At 39.6% G+C, this 19,510-nt stretch overlaps 1 protein-coding gene and 1 non-coding gene across 2 annotated transcripts; one reads left to right on the top strand and one right to left on the bottom strand.

Moving 5' to 3' along the window:
- Positions 1-7,064: 7,064 nt before the first annotated feature.
- LOC127116285 (small nucleolar RNA R71) lies at positions 7,065-7,171 on the bottom strand. The gene has a single exon (XR_007801242.1). It is a non-coding gene; the product is annotated as a small nucleolar RNA R71 (small nucleolar RNA).
- A 2,992-nt stretch (positions 7,172-10,163) lies between these two features.
- On the top strand, positions 10,164-13,463 carry LOC127102204 (uncharacterized). The gene is made up of 2 exons (XM_051039608.1): positions 10,164-10,431; positions 13,156-13,463. Exons 1-2 carry the CDS (start codon positions 10,164-10,166, stop codon positions 13,461-13,463), a joined length of 576 nt encoding a protein of 191 aa, XP_050895565.1.
- Positions 13,464-19,510: the final 6,047 nt, after the last annotated feature.

Below are 19,510 nucleotides of genomic sequence, written 5' to 3'. Positions count from 1 at the left end.
GGAACTTTAGAGTTTTATTTGCAAATTCTGGAAATATTAAGTATTTTATCACTTATGGAAATATCTCATCAAATAATATCAGGGAAAAGAAGTGCAGCATCGTCAATCATATACAAGAGAAAAGGAAAATAATCGTCTTATGGATCCCTAGAAACAATCATCTAAAGCTCGGGACACAGGAAGATAAGATGCGCGAAGCCTCTTCACCTCCCTCTCGTAGCTGCCTCCATATCGGCCTTCTCTTTGGCGAGTCGATTATACTTCCTCTTCTAGAACTTAGAAGACTGAGGAAGTAGAGACGTCCATACATCATCAGGGTCATCAATAACCTGATGCTCAAGAAACTCAATCAACGCATCCTTCTCCTTAATCTGCTGAAGCAACTCTTCACGTTCACGGATCCAAGCACGTGAACGGTCTTCATCTCTCAACTCCTCTACTCCTTGATTAGGGAGGGTTGAAGGCCCAACCATAATCATAGGTGTAGGTCTCAGATACTCGTAAGGCATGATATACTCAAACGCCCTCTTCCTAACCCAAACCGTGTAAGGCTCCAAAGCGATGCAATTCTTAGGACCCAACTCTTTCCTTCCTTTCCTATGAATCTTGCGCCAAGCGCGGACCATCCTAGCTTTTAAGCCTTGGGGATCTTTACCATCCTGAAAGAATACATCCTCTAACAGAATGTTATTGGGTTTATCCTTTAGGGGGAACCCAAGCTGCCGACGTGCCAAAACAGGATTGTAGTTAATCCCACCACATGTACTAAGAAGAGGCACATTGGAGAATTCACCACAAGAGTCAATAATCTGCACACCATCATACACACGGTTATACCAAGAGATATCATCATTAGTGAGAGACATAAGTCTCGTGGACCACCATAGACATTCCTTGTTCTCCTTGAAAGCGACCGTCTGAGGTAAGTGAGAAATAAACCACTTATACAACAGAGGCAAACAACACACAATGACGCCACCACCCTTTGCATTCCTCATATGCAAAGAGAAGTAGGTATCGCCCAACAGAGTCAGAATGGGATTAAGAGTAGAGAAGATCCTAATAGCGCTCACATCCATAAACTTGTCGATGTTGGGGAACAATACCAATCCATAGATGAGAAGTACAAATATGGCTTCAAAGGCATCCTCACTCATGGCCTTCCCATATATAGTAGCTTGAGCAATGAGGAACTCAGAAGGGAGACCTTGAATTCCACCTTTGGTAGTCATATGAGAACCAACTAGAGATTCATCTATGTGTAACATGTCAGCTATCTCTTGAGAAGTAGGAATACTCTCCAAGCCACTGAACGACAACTGGTCTAGAATAGGTATACCCACAAGGTAAGCATGCTCCTCAAGGGTAGGCAAAAGCTGGAAATTCGGAAACATGAAGCAACAGTACAGAGGATCGTAAAACTGCACCAATACACTCATCAATCCTTCATCCACCTGAGTGGTCAGGAGAGGAAGAAGCTTCCCAAAACGAGCTTTGAAAACCAAGGGGTCTAATACATAAGATGTCAAATTCCTTAACTCTTTCAAGTCTGGTTGTCTGAAGCTGTACTTCTTTGTATTCCTTCTTTGTCTTTCTATGTCTGAAAATTTTGCAAATAAACCCCTTCAGTTCCTTGAAAAGTTTCTTATTTATTGATGATATGGATGCAAATGGGTGCATGAATGCATGAATGCAACAATCACACTCAAGGATCAAGCAAAGCACACCAAACAAAGGTCATGGGATGGATCATGTTATCCTTAATATTAATCATCCATTTTGGTGGATTATGGTTTACACCTTATCAACATCCAAGTTCCATTGATATTAAGGATTCATGAACGGATCAACCATGAATCAAGGGTTTGTTGCAAGTCACGAGCATGGAGTTTAGGTTAAGAACCACCCAAAGGGAGTGTACCAATGTTTAAACCTGCCAAACATGTTCTACAAAAGGTTCCCATAGTCATCATCCCATCTTTTGGATATTATCGGAGAAACGACTACTCGTATTCCAAAAATATTCTCAAGAGAGACTCTTATGAGTGTAGTATCGCGTAACAATCGTATCAAATCTTACACTTGAACGACTTTCACACTACATCCTACGAATAGGCCAAGATGGGTTTGGTAAACTAAGGTCCTTGGCTTCTAAGGTCTATATTGGAAAGAGTAATGTTTAACCACAACTTACTTGTGTGACATTATTGATCCCAACATGACCTCCACCAAGTGAATGGACTTGCAAGTCAACTTGCTAAGGAATAACTCCACACAAGTCGACAAGACTACGCCATTCTCCTATCCTAAGTGAACTCGAGTTCGGGTATAGAACTCATCTCACAAAGATCACCAAGCATACAAGGACTTAATATCAAGCAATTCAATCATTACATACAATACAGTAATCCCAAATTGCACAAAAATATGTCACAAAAAAAATACAATACAATACAACAAACATGAAAAGTAGGCAAAACCCACTAGGATTTCATCTCCCCATCAGAGTCGCCACTTTTCTATAGTGGGGTATTCGTTACCATTAGAGATATTGACTAAATCCAAGGTAAATCAATCAAGTCGAGTCGCCACCACACTTCTATTTATCCAAAGGAATGGTTAGAAAGCGAACAAAAACCTAAAAGTTTTATCGAATCAAAAACTAGTAAAAATGTCAGAGATCTGGGTAAGGGGGTTGGTTATGCAATGGGAAGGTATTAGGCCCCCAAAGCATCCTAGGTACTCCTAGGGAGCCCATTTGTTGCAAAGGTTGTTGTTTTTTTTTTAAAATTTATTTGTGCAAATATGATTGAAGGGATGAGAAAAGCGTGTATGTTTATCTAATGTACTACTTACTAAAAGAAGGGTCAAAAGAAAATGACTCGCACGGACGTCGCATCCACTTCATACGTATCTCATCTGAATCTGAGAATCAGAGTCTTTGTAGCTCGACTACCTATGGGTTAAAGAGGAGTATGCTCTCTAAGACATCGCGTCTTATGCCTACGTATCTCATCTGGGATGAAAATCAGAGCAAAACGTAATTCGACCACCTATGGGGTAAGGGTTGTGTTTTGGGGTGAATGACGTTACTACGCAATCTACCGGATGCTCGACCTTTGGAGACTTACTCGCCTGTAGTAGAAGGAGATAACGTGTTCTTAGGAGAAGAAAAATCAATGAGTTTGGGGTTTTAGGGATGCTCATGCAAAATGGCAGTCCTAGATGAAGGAACCGCGCTACCTTAATTGACATGCCACGAGAGGCTTTACGAAACCTAAGAAATCGGTAACATGCGGGAAAAGTAAAGGGATCGAGAGATCTACCGTACGGATAAAGATCCAAAGTAACAACAATTAGAGAGATAAGACACCCAGAGATCTCTCAAGCTAGCACCATCAAAGAAAGTGAGTCAGTACAGGTAATCGGAATAAACCTCCAGGTGGTATCCCACAAATAAAGTGGAACACCTGGCAAGCCATCTCTGCAAGAGTCATATGAGCCCTCACAAAACAAAACTCAACAAACAGGTTAGAGAAACAAGATAGGGTAATCAAGAGTTGTCCCCAAATCAAAATGTAACCACATGAATCATGCCATTAAAATTCACAAAAAGCTCACAAAAAGCAACCAAGGGTAGGAGGCCTAAACCTCTTGTCAAACACATGCATTAAAAGGGTATCAAATTCACCCATAATACCTCATACATTCAGAGCATTCAAATTAAAAGCATAAAGTAATGGGAATAAGGCAAACCTGACTGGAGAGATCGAATGAAATTGAATTGCCCGGTTGGGTTTGCGAAGCAATCTGAGGGTTTATATGAGAGGGAATTGGTTCTTTGCCGATGAGTTCCCTTTAGTCTCTAGAGGTTGCTCTGAACTCTGTTAGCTCTTCTCTCACTATCATTTTCCCTGCCAGGGTAATAGGAATAGAATGCCTTTTGTTTCACTGAAACTCTGAATTTATAACCTGATTTTTGTGGACCTGTGGGCTCAAATGAGAGAGGCCTAAGTCCAAAAATTTTCTATTATATTTTATTTATTTATTTATTTATTTATTTATTTACTTATTTATTTTTTTCGTTTTTCGTTTTTCGTTTTTTTTTTTGTTTTTCGTTTTTTTTAAACACGTGGGCTTCGCCTAGCGAGCATGACAGTTCAAGAAATTCCTCTGAGCGTAGCTGATTCTGGTGGCTTTCCTTGGGACTCGCTAGGCGACCCATTCTACTCGCCTAGCGAGCATGACAGCTCATGAACAAACTTTTGCTCCTTCAAGATTAACGTTTTGACTGACGAATAGACCTCATTTGAACCTGTTGGAAGTATCTCAAGCCATTCCCTTGTGTTGACTGATCATCTAAATAGAACCCACAAAGTGTCTTGGATGATACTCAAGCTTCAAACAAAAGATGTTAGTGACACATTTTTGTGCTTTTGGTTAGTAAACAAAAGTAAGAGAAACAATGATGTATAAATCAAGCATGCTTGGTGATCTCAAACCAATCACAAGGAGTCCCACCCAAAGGCAAAGGGAACCAAGATGCTAAAGATCCTTGAGGCTATGCAAATGCGATGTTATGATGCCATGAGGGATCTTAGGGTCAAAATTGGGGTCTTACACCACCCTTACGAACCCTTCTGCCACAACCTTCGACCTCTCTCCGATCTGCAATCACAACCGCTACCCTTCTCCGCGAAAACCACCTTCATCTCCATATTCCTCCGTCTTCCACTATTTCTTCTATCCGCCTAAATCCTCCTCCACGAACTGTATCCTTAAAACCTGATAACGGGAAAATACATCGTATATTTGCCTTGATTTACACTCAAAGATCATACCACTTTAGTTTATATTCCGATTATTCCGCAAGTATTCGAGTTATTTTTGCAGGTATTTCAATCTCCATGGATAAATGAGAAAAATGTAGAAAAGGAAGAAAAAGAAGAAGAAACAGATGAGAAAGCAGCAGAAAAATTAGAAAGCATCAGAACACAAAAATTGCTAATGTGATAATCATCATAGAGTGCGTAACGATCGGCACGCCTAGCCTGTGACGACCGTCACAGGCCCATGACGAGCGTCACAGGCCCATGACGAGCGTCACACGGCAAAAATCAAAGCCTTGAAACAGTCAATAGAAGCGTGCAAAACGTGCCTATATTCCCGCAACAAAACCACTTTCTTGTGGATTTCTCACTCAACCGAGTCATCCTTGTTTCTCTCAACTGCCATGACCTACCAAGAGATATAAAAAGGACAGAAGTTAGAAACGAGGGGACGTCTACTCTCCCTCTGCAATTTATTTTCTACAACATTTTAGCTTTTTAGTGTTATTTTCCTTCAGCAACCTTTTTCCTTAACGCAATTCAGTTACCACTCCGTTTAGAACTTCCGTTTTCCCTTTCCCTTTCCGTTTTTCAGTTAGCCAAAGTAGTAGTTTCCTACACTGGGGAACTACTACACTTAATTTAATTTAGTAAGCAATTGTATCGAAGAAGCAGAATCCTACTGACCTGTGGAGGACTGCTCAAGTACTTCAAGATTCGACGTACTCTATTAATCCAATTTCCAGGTTTTTATTCAATTATTATTATTATTATTGCTCTGTTATTATTATAATTATGTTCGCTGCACTGTTAATCTGTTTATGCTCGTATGCGTTTGCGTTATTTAACATGTCCGGCTAAACTACCAGTATCGGTATGTAACAATTTAATTAGATGGGATTTAATAATAATCGATGAAAAACTCGTCTCAAAAAATATTTTCGGTTGTGGTTTTTAATTTAAATTTAATTAACTTTGTCACAAGAGTGAGAAGCTATTTAATATAATTTTGCCACGAGAGTGGGAAATTAACTAAGGCGAGAACCAACAATCGCGAGAGCGTGAGACTCAAGCTGGATAGTAAAAACTAGGCATTGATTTTAAAAACAGCGAGAGCACTTTAAAAGCAATTAGAACTTATTTATTTTCAAAAAGTATTTTTAACTTCAAATGAGACAGTGAGAGCGTACATTTTGACTTAAAGGTATAGTCCGAATCAACAATCACGAGAGTGTGAGATAAAGCCTTTTAAATAAGTATTTTCTACTGAAAGATATTTGGTACTTAAATTATACACCGGTGACTTATCGAATCCCTGACAATTAATGCGTTGCATACTGATATCCCCCCATTAATACTTTCTTAAAACTCAACCTTTCTTAGACTTAATTTTCTTCAACCAATCTTCCAAAATTCATTCCCTTAGCTAAACATAGTGACGTTAGTAGCATTTGTTTGACCATCGGTCCCTGTGGGTTCGATATCTTTTAAAACTAAAAGGACTGGACTGTGCACTTGTAGTCAAGTACCCGATAGACTATATTCTATATACAATCACGCACGTATCAAGTTTTTGGCGCCGTTGCCGTGGATTTGATTTAGTTAAATAGTGCGATTCTTTCGTAGCACGGTATAGACTAAGGTAAAAATAAAAAAAAAACTATTCTACTTTCCCTTATTTCCCTCGATTGTATGACAAGTACTCGCTCACAAGGCGATAGCTTAGCACCGCCAATCGCAGAATTAGAGCGTTTCTTATATATAAGATGCCGAATACTAGAGTACCAACAAAGGTACGATATTCCCGATATCTTCTTTCCTACTGCTAAACAAGACGAGAAGCCAACCATGGCTGAAGAAGGACCACAAAATCATCCTCTTAAATTCTACACTACCACGTCCCAACAAGAACCTCACAACAACATTGCTGCCCCGGCTATCAATCAAAACGATTTCAAGCTGAAACCCTCATTATTATCTGCCGTCCAACAACATCAATTTGCTGGAAATCCTACGGACGACCCTAATGAACACCTGACCAAGTTTGTGTAGTACACAGACAATGTGAAGGCGAATGGTGTATCTCAAGATGCGATAAGACTACGCCTCTTTCCTTTCTCACTAAGAGACAGAGCTTGGGCTTGGTTGCAATCCTTTCCATCCAACTCAGTTACAACATGGGAAGATCTGAAGAATGTTTTCTTATCCCGATATTTTCCGCCAAGCAAAACTGCTATGCTGAGAGCTCAAATCAACGGATTTCGACAAAAAGATGTAGAATCTCTCTACGACGTGTGGGAGAGATACAAAGACATGATGAGGATATGTCCACATCTTGGTATTGAAGACTAGGTGATCATTCACAAGTTTTACAATGGGCTTTTGTATAACACAAGACTGACAGTAGACGCTGCCACAAGCAGTGCACTTATGGATAAGCCATACAATGAAGCATATCAACTCATTGAATACATGGCCCAAAACCATTTCCAATGGGAAGGTGAAAGAACTCCAGTAGAAAAGTCCCAAACAAAAAGTGGAGTGTATGAAATCAGTAGCCTTGACCATGTCCATGCCAAGGTAGATGCCCTTGTTCAAAAGTTAGACAACTTGACCATACCACCCGCAGCCACCGTGGTTGCCGTGACTCCAAACTATGAGTTATGTGGAAACCTTGGACACACTGCACCAGAATGTCAGATATTAGCAGGAGTCCCAACCGATCAAGTGAATTACGCACAAGGAAATCCTTATTCGAATACTTACAACCCAGGTTGGAAAAACCATCCCAACTTTTCGTATAAGAATGACAACGCCCTGTATGCACCTGGCCAAGCACCAACTGTTCCGCCTGGATATCAAAAGCCAACTAATAATGCTCATAACATGCCTAGGAAGTCAAACCTCGAATTAATGATGGAAAGCTTCATAGCTACCCAAGCTCAGACAAACAAAGACTTCTTGAACCAAAACATACATACTAGCGAGCAACTTAAACAACTAGGGAGCAAAGTAGACGCCTTAGCCACCCACAACAAAATGCTTGAAACACAGATTTCATAAGTGGCTCAACAACAAGCATCTACTGCCACTCCCGCTGGAACATTTCCTGGACAGCCGCAAGCTAATCCAAAAGGACATGCAAATGTCGTTATACTGAGGAGTGGAAAAGAAATAGACAGACCCGTAGATCCAAGACTCCAAAAGCCTGCCATGTACCAAAAACCCGACAAAACCACAACTGAGCAGGTAAGTGAACCGTAGGAAATAGAAGATAATACCCGAGAGCCCGAAGATAAAGAAAAACCTTATGTGCCTCCACCTCCTTATAAACCACCCATTCCGTATCCTCAAAGACTCGCAATTTCTAAAACTACAGGGTAATTTGGGAAATTTGTTGAACTTCTGAAACAACTAAACATTACAATTCCCTTTACAGAAGCCATCACACAAATGCCCTCATATGCGAAATTTCTTAAGGAGATCCTATCCAATAAGAAAAAAATCGAGGATAATGAAATAGTTACACTTACTACTGAGTGTAGCGCAATAATCAAAAATAACATGCCTCCCAAACTAAAAGACCCGGGTAGTTTCTCCATACCCTGTGTCATTGGAAAATTTGTCATAGACAAAGCTCTATGCGATCTAGGAGCCAGCATTAGTGTAATGCCCTTAACCATCTATAAAAGGCTTAATATGGGAGAACTAAGACCGACCAAGATGTCTTTTCAATTAGCTGACCGCTCAATCAAATATCCTGTCGGTATACTAGAGAATGTCCCTGTACGTGTAGGACAATTTTACATTCCTACAGACTTCATAATCATGGACATCAAAGAAGATGCCAGTACACCTATTATATTAGGAAGGCCATTCTTGGCTACCGCCAGAGCCATAATAGACATAAATAGAGGTAAGCTAACATTCGATGTTGGAGAGGAAAAGGTTGAATTCATCTTGACACAATTCTTACAAGCGCCAGCTATAGACGACACCTGTTATCTACTTGATGTCATAGACGAGTGCGTGAGAGAGATGGAGATGCAAGAAACCATATACTCTGATATAATGAAAATCCAAATCCCTCCAATCTTTGAAGACGATAATTGGCATGAACCATACCAAAACGACAGTCTAAGCGAATGCTTAGCACTTACGCCCAACCACATGCCATGCCCAAAGAAACCTGACTTGGAATTAAAAGCACTATCAAAGAACCCAAGATACGAATTCCTAGACACTGAACTCAAACGACCAGTAATAGTCAACGCTGACTTGGGATAGATGGAAACTGAAAAGTTACTAGATGTCCTAAGAAAATATCCAATTGCGTTAGGATACAACATCGCCGACCTAAAAGGGATAAGTCCTTCCATCTGTCTGCATCGCATTATGCTGGAGGAAGATTGTAAAACCTCTAGAGAACACCAGAGAAGGATCAACCCAATCTTAAGTACGGTAGTCAAGGATGAAGTAAAGAAGTTACTAGATGCTGGAAACATATACCCGATCTCCGATAGTCAATGGGTTAGCCCCGTTCATGTAGTACCCAAGAAAGGAGGTGTTACAGTTGTTAAGAATAAGAAGGGTGAATCTATAACACAAAGAGTTGTGACCGGAAGTAGAATGTGCATCGACTATAGAAAACTAAACAAAGCCACTTGGAAAGATCATTTTCCTCTACCTTTCATTGACCAAATGCTTGAACGATTGGCTAAGCATTCTCACTTCTGCTATCTAGACGGTTATTCAGGATTCTTTCAGATTCTAATCCATCATGACGACCAAGAAAAGACAACCTTCACGTGCCCTTATGGTACATTCTCTTACCGACGAGTGCCATTTGGATTATGCAACGCTCCTGCAACATTCCAAAGATGCATGATGTCAAACTTCACTGATTTTATAGACGACATTATGGAAGTCTTTATGGACGACTTTTCTATTTGTGGGCAGAGCTTCGAAGGATGTCTATTAAACCTTGAAATGGTACTTGAAAGATGCGTAAAGGTGAATCTCGTTTTGAATTGGGAGAAATTCCATTTCATGGTCCAACAAGGAATCGTGTTAGGTCACGTAGTATCTGATAAAGGAATTGAAGTAGACAAAGCTATGATCGAAATCATAGAGAACCTTCAACCTCCGAAAACCGTACGAGAAATACGAAGCTTTTTAGGACACGCCGATTTCTACCGATGTTTCATCAAAGATTTCTCGAAAATTACCAAGCCACTTATGGGTTTATTAATGAAAGACGTTGATTTTATCTTTGATGAAAAATTTTTAACAGCGTTCAACCAATTAAAAACATCTTTAATCACCAAACCCATAATGGAACCACCTAACCGGAGATTACCTTTCAAAATCATGCGTGATGCGAGTGATTACGCCGTAGGCGCAGTCCTGGGACAAAGAAAGGATAAGAAACTTCATGCTATCTTCTACGCAAGTAGAACATTAGATCCGACCCAAATGAACTACGCCACCACTGAAAAGGAACTTTTAGCCGTCGTGTTCGCCTTGGACAAATTCCGTTCCTACCTAGTAGGGGCGAAAATCATTAACTATACTGACCATGCCGCTATTAGATATCTGCTAAGTAAGAAGGATGACAAACCAAGACTTTTAAGATGGATCCTAATCTTACAAGAATTTGACTTAGAGATAAAAGATAAGAAGGGTACTGAAAACGTAGTAGCAGACCACTTATCACGAATCGAAGGGAGTAAACCTGAACAAATTCCAATCAATGATGATTTCCCTTACGAACGACTCATAGCCCAAATGGAAAGCGACATGTCTGAACTAACAATAAATGATACTGAAATAGAAGAATCCGTGGAAGAAATTCATACGAATGCAACTCTGCCATGGTATGCTGATTTTGTCAACTACCTAGCTGTTGGAGTACTTCCACCGGACCTATCTTACCAACAAAAGAAGAAATTCTTTCATGATCTAAAACAATACTACTGGGAAGAACCTCTGCTTTTCAAAAGAGGTACCGACAGTATTTTCTGTTGATGTGTTCCTGAGGATGAAATAGACGACATAATCTCTCATTGCCATTCCGCTCCCTATGGAGGGCATGCAAGTACCTCAAAGACCTGTACTAAGATCATAAAATTGGTCCCTTTTTGGCCTACTCTATGGAATGATATCCATAATGCGGTTATAAAATGCGACCGGTGCCAACACACTGGTAACATCTCAAGACGCGATGAAATGCCACAGACAGGAATCTTAGAAGTGGAAGTTTTTGATGTGTGGGGGATTGACTTCATGGGACCATTCCCATCTTCTTTTGGTAATAAGTACATACTCGTTGCTTTCAATTATGTTTCAAAATGGATCGAGGTTGTAGCTTCTCCGAAAAATGACACACGAGTAATGATTAAGTTGTTCAAGAACATCATCTTGCCTATATTCGGTGTGCCAAAACTAGTAGTTAGTGACAGTGGCTCCCATTTCATATCAAATATCTTTGGAAAACTTCTTTTGAAGTATGGAGTCAGACACCGTGTAGCAACACCTTATCACCCACAAACCAGTGGGCAAGTCAAAGTTTCGAATCGAGAGATCAAACAGATTCTAGAAAAGACTGTCGGAATATCCAGAAAAGACTGGTCATCTAAACTAAACGAAGCTCTGTGGGCCTACAGGACAACTTACAAAACCCCAATAGGGACCACACCCTTTAAATTAGTCTACGGTAAATATTTCATCTCCCTGTGGAATTAGAAAACAAAGCCTACTGGGCAATTAAGACCCTAAATATAAATTATACTTCCGCAAGTGAGAAACGAATTTTGGACATTCACAAATTGGAAGAATTTCGAATGGACGCATATGAGAATGCCAGGATATATAAAGAGCGAACCAAAAGATGGCACGACAAACGTATATCTAGGAAAGAGTTTAATGTCGGCGACATAGTACTACTATTTAATTCAAGACTTAAGCTTTTTCCGGGAAAACATAAATCTAGGTGGTCAGGCCCTTTCGAAATCACAAAAGTCCTTAAAAGCGGTGCGATAGAAATCAAAGGTCGAAATAGTGAACCATTTATGGTAAACGGGCATCGATTGAAACACTACCATAATATTGACAACAGAGATTACTTAAACAGTCGAAGACTTATAGAGCTGCCTGCTCAACCACAAAACTAGTACATCGCAACGTTACTGTCGAACTTACGACATTAAACAAAGTGCTTAGTGGGAGACAACCCGCCTTTTCTTTTATATGTTATCTTTGTTACTAAGTATTTTCTTTCTTTGACTTTCTTCTGTATTTTTGCTCCCCTTTCCTTGATTCTATGCAGTAATACTTGTTGCTTCTAGTTACTAACTTAGAAACATCGGATACTGATTAACAAACGAATTTATCACTAGTTAGTTACTAACTTTCATCATGCAACCAGTAGACACAATTTTCAGAGGCAGAGTTCAGAGAAGGCGTTATGATTATTTAGCTCAGAAGGATATGGATTTATCCATATACTATGATGGACCTACCATGGATAGGTTAGGTATTCGAGACAACATCTTGTTTATGTTTAACCAGTTAGGATGGGAGAATGCTGCTATTAAAAGAAGGTTTTTCACTTACCGTGAACTCACCCTAGAATTCCTTAGCTCCCTAGTTTACAACCCCGAGCATGGTTGCGGACTTAACAAAGGGTTGATTTCCTTTAGGCTGTTTAGCATGGACTTCACTTATAATCGTAGAGACCTTGCTGACCTCCTAGGATTTCCTAGTGGCCCATTTGTTTTCACTACCCGCCAGGAGGAATTAATCGATGACATCGACCTAGATTACTTTTGGGGTAGCTTAACTGTAGACTACCACCCTAACCCAAACGAGATGCACTCCCAAATGATCCACAACCCTGCTGTCCGCTACTTCCATAAAATACTAGCCCACACCCTGTTTGGAAAGGAAGAGAACAACACCATAGTGCCACGAGATGAAATTTTCATCTTGCTCTGTGTCGATCAAGGTCGACATGTCAATGTTGTGACATTTATGATGGAGAGATTCATTCACCTTGAAAAGAACAATCGCACCCCAATCATAATAGAAGGCATAGTAACCATGATAGCTGATGCCATTGGACTTAGACGCCCACTTTACGAGCATGTACCGTTTGGACACATCCGACCCATGGACATTGAATTTTGCTTTGACCGTAGAATCATAGGAAACCTTGGGCCAAATACTTTTGATTACCTAATTAATAACGATGTTTTTCGACTATTTACCCTGCCTAACCATGAGAGAACAAGTGTTCATAACTGAAATAACTGGCTTTATAATTTAGATGAACACCCAATTGATCCACCTTCACCTCCTGAGACACCGCCTATATATGAGTATTTAAATGACCCTATCCATGTTGATGAATCTGACCCTGAAACACCTCCAAACTACTATAACATAGATGAACCAGAACTTCTATCCTATGTAGATAATCTTGCCATGCTTCTTACCCGTCTGGATGATTTCCATGTTGATATTACAACTGTGAAAGAAGAAATTAAGATCATGCGCCTTGATATCTTAGGCCTAATGGATGTCGTCGTCGAACAGTTTGATCACTTGAACCAGGCTGAACCTGCATTGGGATAGAACCGTGGCTGATTTCACTGACCACTGATCTCTCCTACTCACACTAAGCAATGAGGCCACTGCTATGTTTTGTGTGGGGAGGGAGCAAATTTTTTTGCTTTTATTTATTGCTCTTTTATCGTTATTATTTCTTTTATTATTACATTTAATTTTAATCTTTTAATTTAATAACATTGCTATTTATTTATTTATGCTTCTATATTTATTTATTTATGCTTCTAAATTCAATTTCTCAGTCATTATATTATACTGTATTAAACTGCTACAACATTTAATGAAAAATTTGCGAACAAGCATGTGACGACCGTCACATGTAGTGTGACGCCCATCTCACAGGCGTGACGCCCGTCATGGATCCACCATGCCCGTCACACATTATGCAGATGACCATTACACATAGATGACCGTTGCAGACGACCGTTACACACCCGTTACGCGTGACGACCGTCACGAAACCAAAGAGCGCACCTATAAATACAGGCGCACTTCCTCTCTTCTTCCTCATCAAATCATCCCACTCACACCACTCTTCTCTCCATTATTCAATTCTTTACGTCCTTTTAAGCAAGAAGCGTGTATCTCACGAAATCCATCTCACCCACTAACACCTAAAATTTCATAAACCACACCAATGGCCCGTCAAGAGAGAGCTGCTCCCGACCTCTCAACTGTAGTATTCAGAAATGGAGAAGCCGACGAGCGCCAAAGAGACAACTACCTCAAATTCTATCAACGTTCAATCCAAGCTACGAGGTATGTTGATAACGAATGTTTGACGGAGCTGGGACTTTTAGATGGCGTGGGTTGGATGCTGACCAACTCCAGCTTGACACAGCTTTGCACCACACCGCAACCAACTTACGAGGCACTAACCTTGGAATTCATGAGTTCCTTAACCTACATTACCCCCCCCCCCCATGGCGCAACTCAGTTTCTCACCGGAGTCGCCACATTCAGAATGTTCGGTACCGAGTATTCCCTAAACCAAACTCAGATAGCGCGAATGCTTGGCTTCCGACATGGAGAGGGAGTTCATTGTTATATCCCTGACCGATGGTCAAAGATAACATAGCCTTACCAACATGAACGCCACAAGCTAGGATGCGCTCAACGCAACTTACATTCACAACCCAACTATAAGATATTTCCACCAAGTCCCGGGGCACACGGTTTTTGGAAGATTCAACAATCACAAGGTAAACTCCAAGGAACTCTTCTTTCTTCACTGCGTGTTCACCCCGATCACGTTCAATGCCACTCCATTCCTATTGGCCAACATACAGGCTGCATGCATGAGAGGCAGTCAAGCGTTTTGTTTTGGGGGAATCATCACCTCCATAGCACTAGGTCTGAATTTGGGAGATAGGCTCGCCGACTTGCCAACCTTGCCAGCCGAGTTCCTCGACATCGACTATTGTCGTGCTTCACACCTAATCAAGGCCAGAGACGACGGGAAGTATCATCCTGTGGTTAGAAACAAGATAGTTCGAAGCATCATCATGCCCAGCAGGAACCGTATAGATCCGCAGAATATGACAAATTGTATTTTTGATCTGGACGCCCCTGAGGCAAATAAAGGAGATCCTAATAATGGAGCAGATGAAGTCGAGGAAGAACTTGACCGAGGCATGCCACAGCTACCTCCGGAGTACGCTGCGGAGACATCTTCCCGAGGCCAGCGAAGAAACAAGCGACGAACCGCCACCATGGAAAACATCTACGCTGAGATGTTGCGACACAACCAGAGGATGGAAGAATTCCAGACGGAAATAATGCAAACAACCCAGTAGATACATCGGGATCAGCACGACTATGAAAACTGGCACGACTAGGGGATGACAGAGCTTTCAGACCAGATGAGTGCCCTGACACATCGCGTAGATGCCATCCAGGAGTACACTCAGCATGTGGGATTAGATCCTACCCAGCGAGGAAGAGGTGAGCATGCACAAGCAAGAGCCAGAGCACGCAGAGGCCTCCAGCGTGACGACGAGTAGTGATCTTCATGTTTCTTCCTTTTTTCTTTATATTGTCGCATTGAAGACAATGCTTTGTTTAAATATGGGAGGAAATCCTTATCTTTCCTTTACTTATTTCTATTTTTAGCCAATACAATTTTTTTTTGTTTGTTCTTATTAAATCGTTACCATCATTCAATCATTTATACATAATTTGGCATAACAAAATTTTTGTCCTTAAGATTAAATGCACACCCTACGAGTATATAGGTTGTCTTACAGAGGTTCTGTTAGGAAAACTAAGAAAAATCTAACAAGATTGATACCGTCCCGACGCCTTAGATCCCTCACTTCTGCGAGATCAGTTTGAATACCCATTATACCGATACCTTAAGTCTCCATTCTAGATTAACCCTAATAGTTTATACTAGCAGTCAACACCGTCTCAAGCAAAAACCATGTGAAGAGCCAATGAATATAAGTGTTTGATGCCTACGAATTAAGAAAATCCTTCATACTTTTGCTATCGAGAAATTGATAAATGAACCATACAAACGGTTGCAAGATATACAAAAAGAAAGAACAGAAAAACCCGGCTGGTTGGTTTAGAGGTACCTGGTACTGGACTCGATAGGGTGAACTACGGTTCAATCCCCCACAACCTTCAAAAGGGGATGTATACAGGGGTACCACACTAGTGTACCAGACCCCGTGCTAAGAAAAGGATCAAAGTCACTAACCGGCTACTTCACTAAGTGCGTGCAAAGGCAAAGGGCTTAATATGATTGCGCTAGAATGAAACCGGGTGAAATAGGAACGAGAGACACTAGGTCGAGCTATAATAGCATGATTCTAACTAGCTTGTACAAAGGAGAGATCTACGTTAATGCTTATTGCTTGTGTCGTCACTGTATCTTTAGTGTTTTACTTGAGTATCTACCATCTTAACAAAGTACCTGACAACCATGTACGAATTGGAAATGTATTCGCGTTTAACTAGTGTTTTCAAATTTCATTTGCTTGAGGACAAGCAAAGATTCAAGTTTAGGGGAGTTTGATAACGCGAAAATACATCATATATTTGCCTTAATTTACACTCAAAGATCATACCACTTTAGTTTATATTCTGATTATTCCGCAAGTATTCGAGTTATTTTTGCAGGTATTTCAATCTCCATGCATAAATGAGCAAAATGTAGAATAGGAAGAAAAAGAAGAAGAAACAAATGAGAAAGCAGCAGAAAAATCAGAAAGCAGCAGAACACAGAAATTGCTGATGTAACGACCGTCACGGAGTCTGTAACGACCGAGACGCCCAACCTGTGACGAGCGTCACAGGCCCGTGACAAGCGTCACATGGCCAGAATCAAAGCCTTGAAACAGTCAACAGAAGCGTGCAAAATGTGCCTATATTCCCACAAGAGAACCACTTTCCCGTGGATTTCTCACTCAACCGAGTCATCCTTGTTTCTCTCAACTGCCATGACCTACCAAGAGATATAAAAAGCACAGAAGTTGGAAACGAGGGGACGTCTACTCTCCCTCTGCAATTTATTTTCTACAACATTTTAACTTTTTAGTGTTATTTTCCTTCAGCAACCTTTTTCCTTACCGCAATTCAGTTACCACTCCGTTTAGAACTTCCGTTTTCCCTTTCCCTTTCTGTTTTTCAGTTAACCAAAGTAGTAGTTTCCAACATTGGGGAACTACTACACATTATTTAATTTAGTAAGCAATTGTATCGAAGAAGCAGAATCCTACCGACCTGTGGAGGAATACTCAAGTACTTCAAGTTTCGACGTACTCTATTAATCCAATTGCCAGGTTTTTATTCAATTATTATTATTATTGCTCTGTTATTATTATAATTATGTTCGCTACACTGTTAATCTATTTATGCTCATCTGCGTTAGCGTTATTTAACATGTCCGACTAAACTACCGGTATCGGTATGTAACAATTTAATTAGATGGGATTTAATAATAATCGGTGAAAAACTCCTTGTCTCAAACAATCTTTTCGGCTGTGGTTTTTAATTTAAATTTAATTAACTTTGTCACAAGAGTGAGAAGCTATTTAATACAATTTTTCCACGAGAGTGGGAATTAACTAAGGCGAGAACCAACAATCGCGAGAGCGTGAGGCTCGAGCTGGATAGTAAAAACTAGGCATTGATTTTAAAAATAGCAAGAGCACTTTAAAAGCAATTAGAACTTATTTATTTTCAGAAAGTATTTTTAACTTCAAATGGGACAGCGAGAGCGTACATTTTGACTTAAAGGTATAGTCCAAATCAACAATCACGAGAGTGTGAGATAAAGCCTTTTAAATAAGTATTTTCTACTGAAAGATATTTGGTACTTAAATTATACACCGGTGACTTATCAAATCCTTGACGATTAATGCGTTGCATACTGATATCCCCCCATTAATACTTTCTTAAAACTCAACCTTCCTTAGAGTTAATTTTCTTCAACCAATCTTCCAAAAATCATTCCCTTAGTTAAACATAGTGACGTTAGTAGCATTAGTTTGACCATCGGTCCCTGTTGGTTCGATATCTTTTAAAACTAAAATGACTAGACTGTGCATTTGCAGTAAAGTACCCGATAGACTATATTCTATATACAATCACGCACGTATCAAAACCCCCTGATCTCTTTCTCAAACCACCCTTCAAACAACTCAAACTCCACCACCGTTATCCTTTCTCCGGAGAGCAAGCCACCACATACAACCACAAAAACAAATCCAAGCGGCAGTAGCTTGTGACAATAGCAGGTTTGAGTACATTCCTTTTGTTCAAAAATTTCGAATATTGCTATGGTTATGATGCAGAGTTTGAGCCCACAGTTCAAGATCTGGTTGTTACTTTGTTGTCGTTTATGATTTGGTTATGATTTTGTTTGGCTTCTATTTCTTATCATTTTGAATATTGTGATCCAATGTGTTTGTTACTTTAGCATTCAATCTTGTCGGGTTGTGTTTCGTTTGAATTGATGACTTGAAATCGTAAACATATTTGGACTGTGGTTGTATTCCTTTGCGCCGGTTTTTTATGATACATTATTATCAAATATTGTAAATAACATGTTGTTGCGTTTCTACAATAAGGGTAACGTTACCATGCTAGTCGCCATAACTCTGCAATAACTCGACTCAATATTGTTTTTGATTTCGAACCTCTCTATGTCATAAGAGTTGTTTGTGTTTGATGTACATTGGATTTTGATTTAATTTTGGTGGAATTGTATTCACATGTAGTGAAGTTTATTGTTTCAGTTTTGATTTTGGTGGCATGGTATTCCCATTCAGAAGCTTTATGATTCCATTTTTATTCTCTTGTTTCAATTCCATGTATATCAGTATATCAATTTTTCTATTGTAATATTTAGTGTTAACCGTGGCATGCTCGCGTCCAAGTGTATCAAGTGCGTTTATTATGTAGTTAGTGTTAATTGCAATAGATTTACTAAATGTTTAATATTGATTCTGCATATGTTTATTGTGGCAATTTTACTGTTCACTATGAATTTTTTATTCGATAATACTGTTGAAAGAATGGGTAATTAAAACCATGATTACATTGTATTGGTACTATTTCTTCCCATTTTGGATCAGATTTTTAATCCGCGGATTCACCAAAATTTCAATACATCAACAAAATATTTTCACCGAGTTATGATTTTTGCGTATGACATTACTCATGTTGTCATCTCGCACAAACCGGTTCTTGAGCACATTGTTACCAGTTCAATCCGATTTCTTTTTTTAACATCGTCACCTGTGTTTTTTCTCTTTTAATTAAATTAATTAATTAATTAGAATTTTGCTTAATTAATTTAATTCTGATTAATCAATTTTAATTAACTTAATTATTTAATTCAATTAAATAGTTTTGATAATTAATTTTAATTAATTTAATTAATCGATTTAATCGAACTCTAATAAATTAATTAAAGGTTGATTGATATCCTCCACTATCATTTCATAATACAAATTAGATTTCATCATCAATTCAAAACCATGATAAACCATTAAAATCACACATTTCTCGATTCAATATCGAGCCCCCATTTCCATACCCTT

This window comes from Lathyrus oleraceus, chromosome 1, assembly GCF_024323335.1.
Source record: "Lathyrus oleraceus cultivar Zhongwan6 chromosome 1, CAAS_Psat_ZW6_1.0, whole genome shotgun sequence".
Lineage (NCBI taxonomy): Eukaryota > Viridiplantae > Streptophyta > Magnoliopsida > Fabales > Fabaceae > Lathyrus > Lathyrus oleraceus.
Note: the sequence above shows the minus strand (reverse complement) of the source record. Positions and strands in the feature narration are given on the sequence as shown.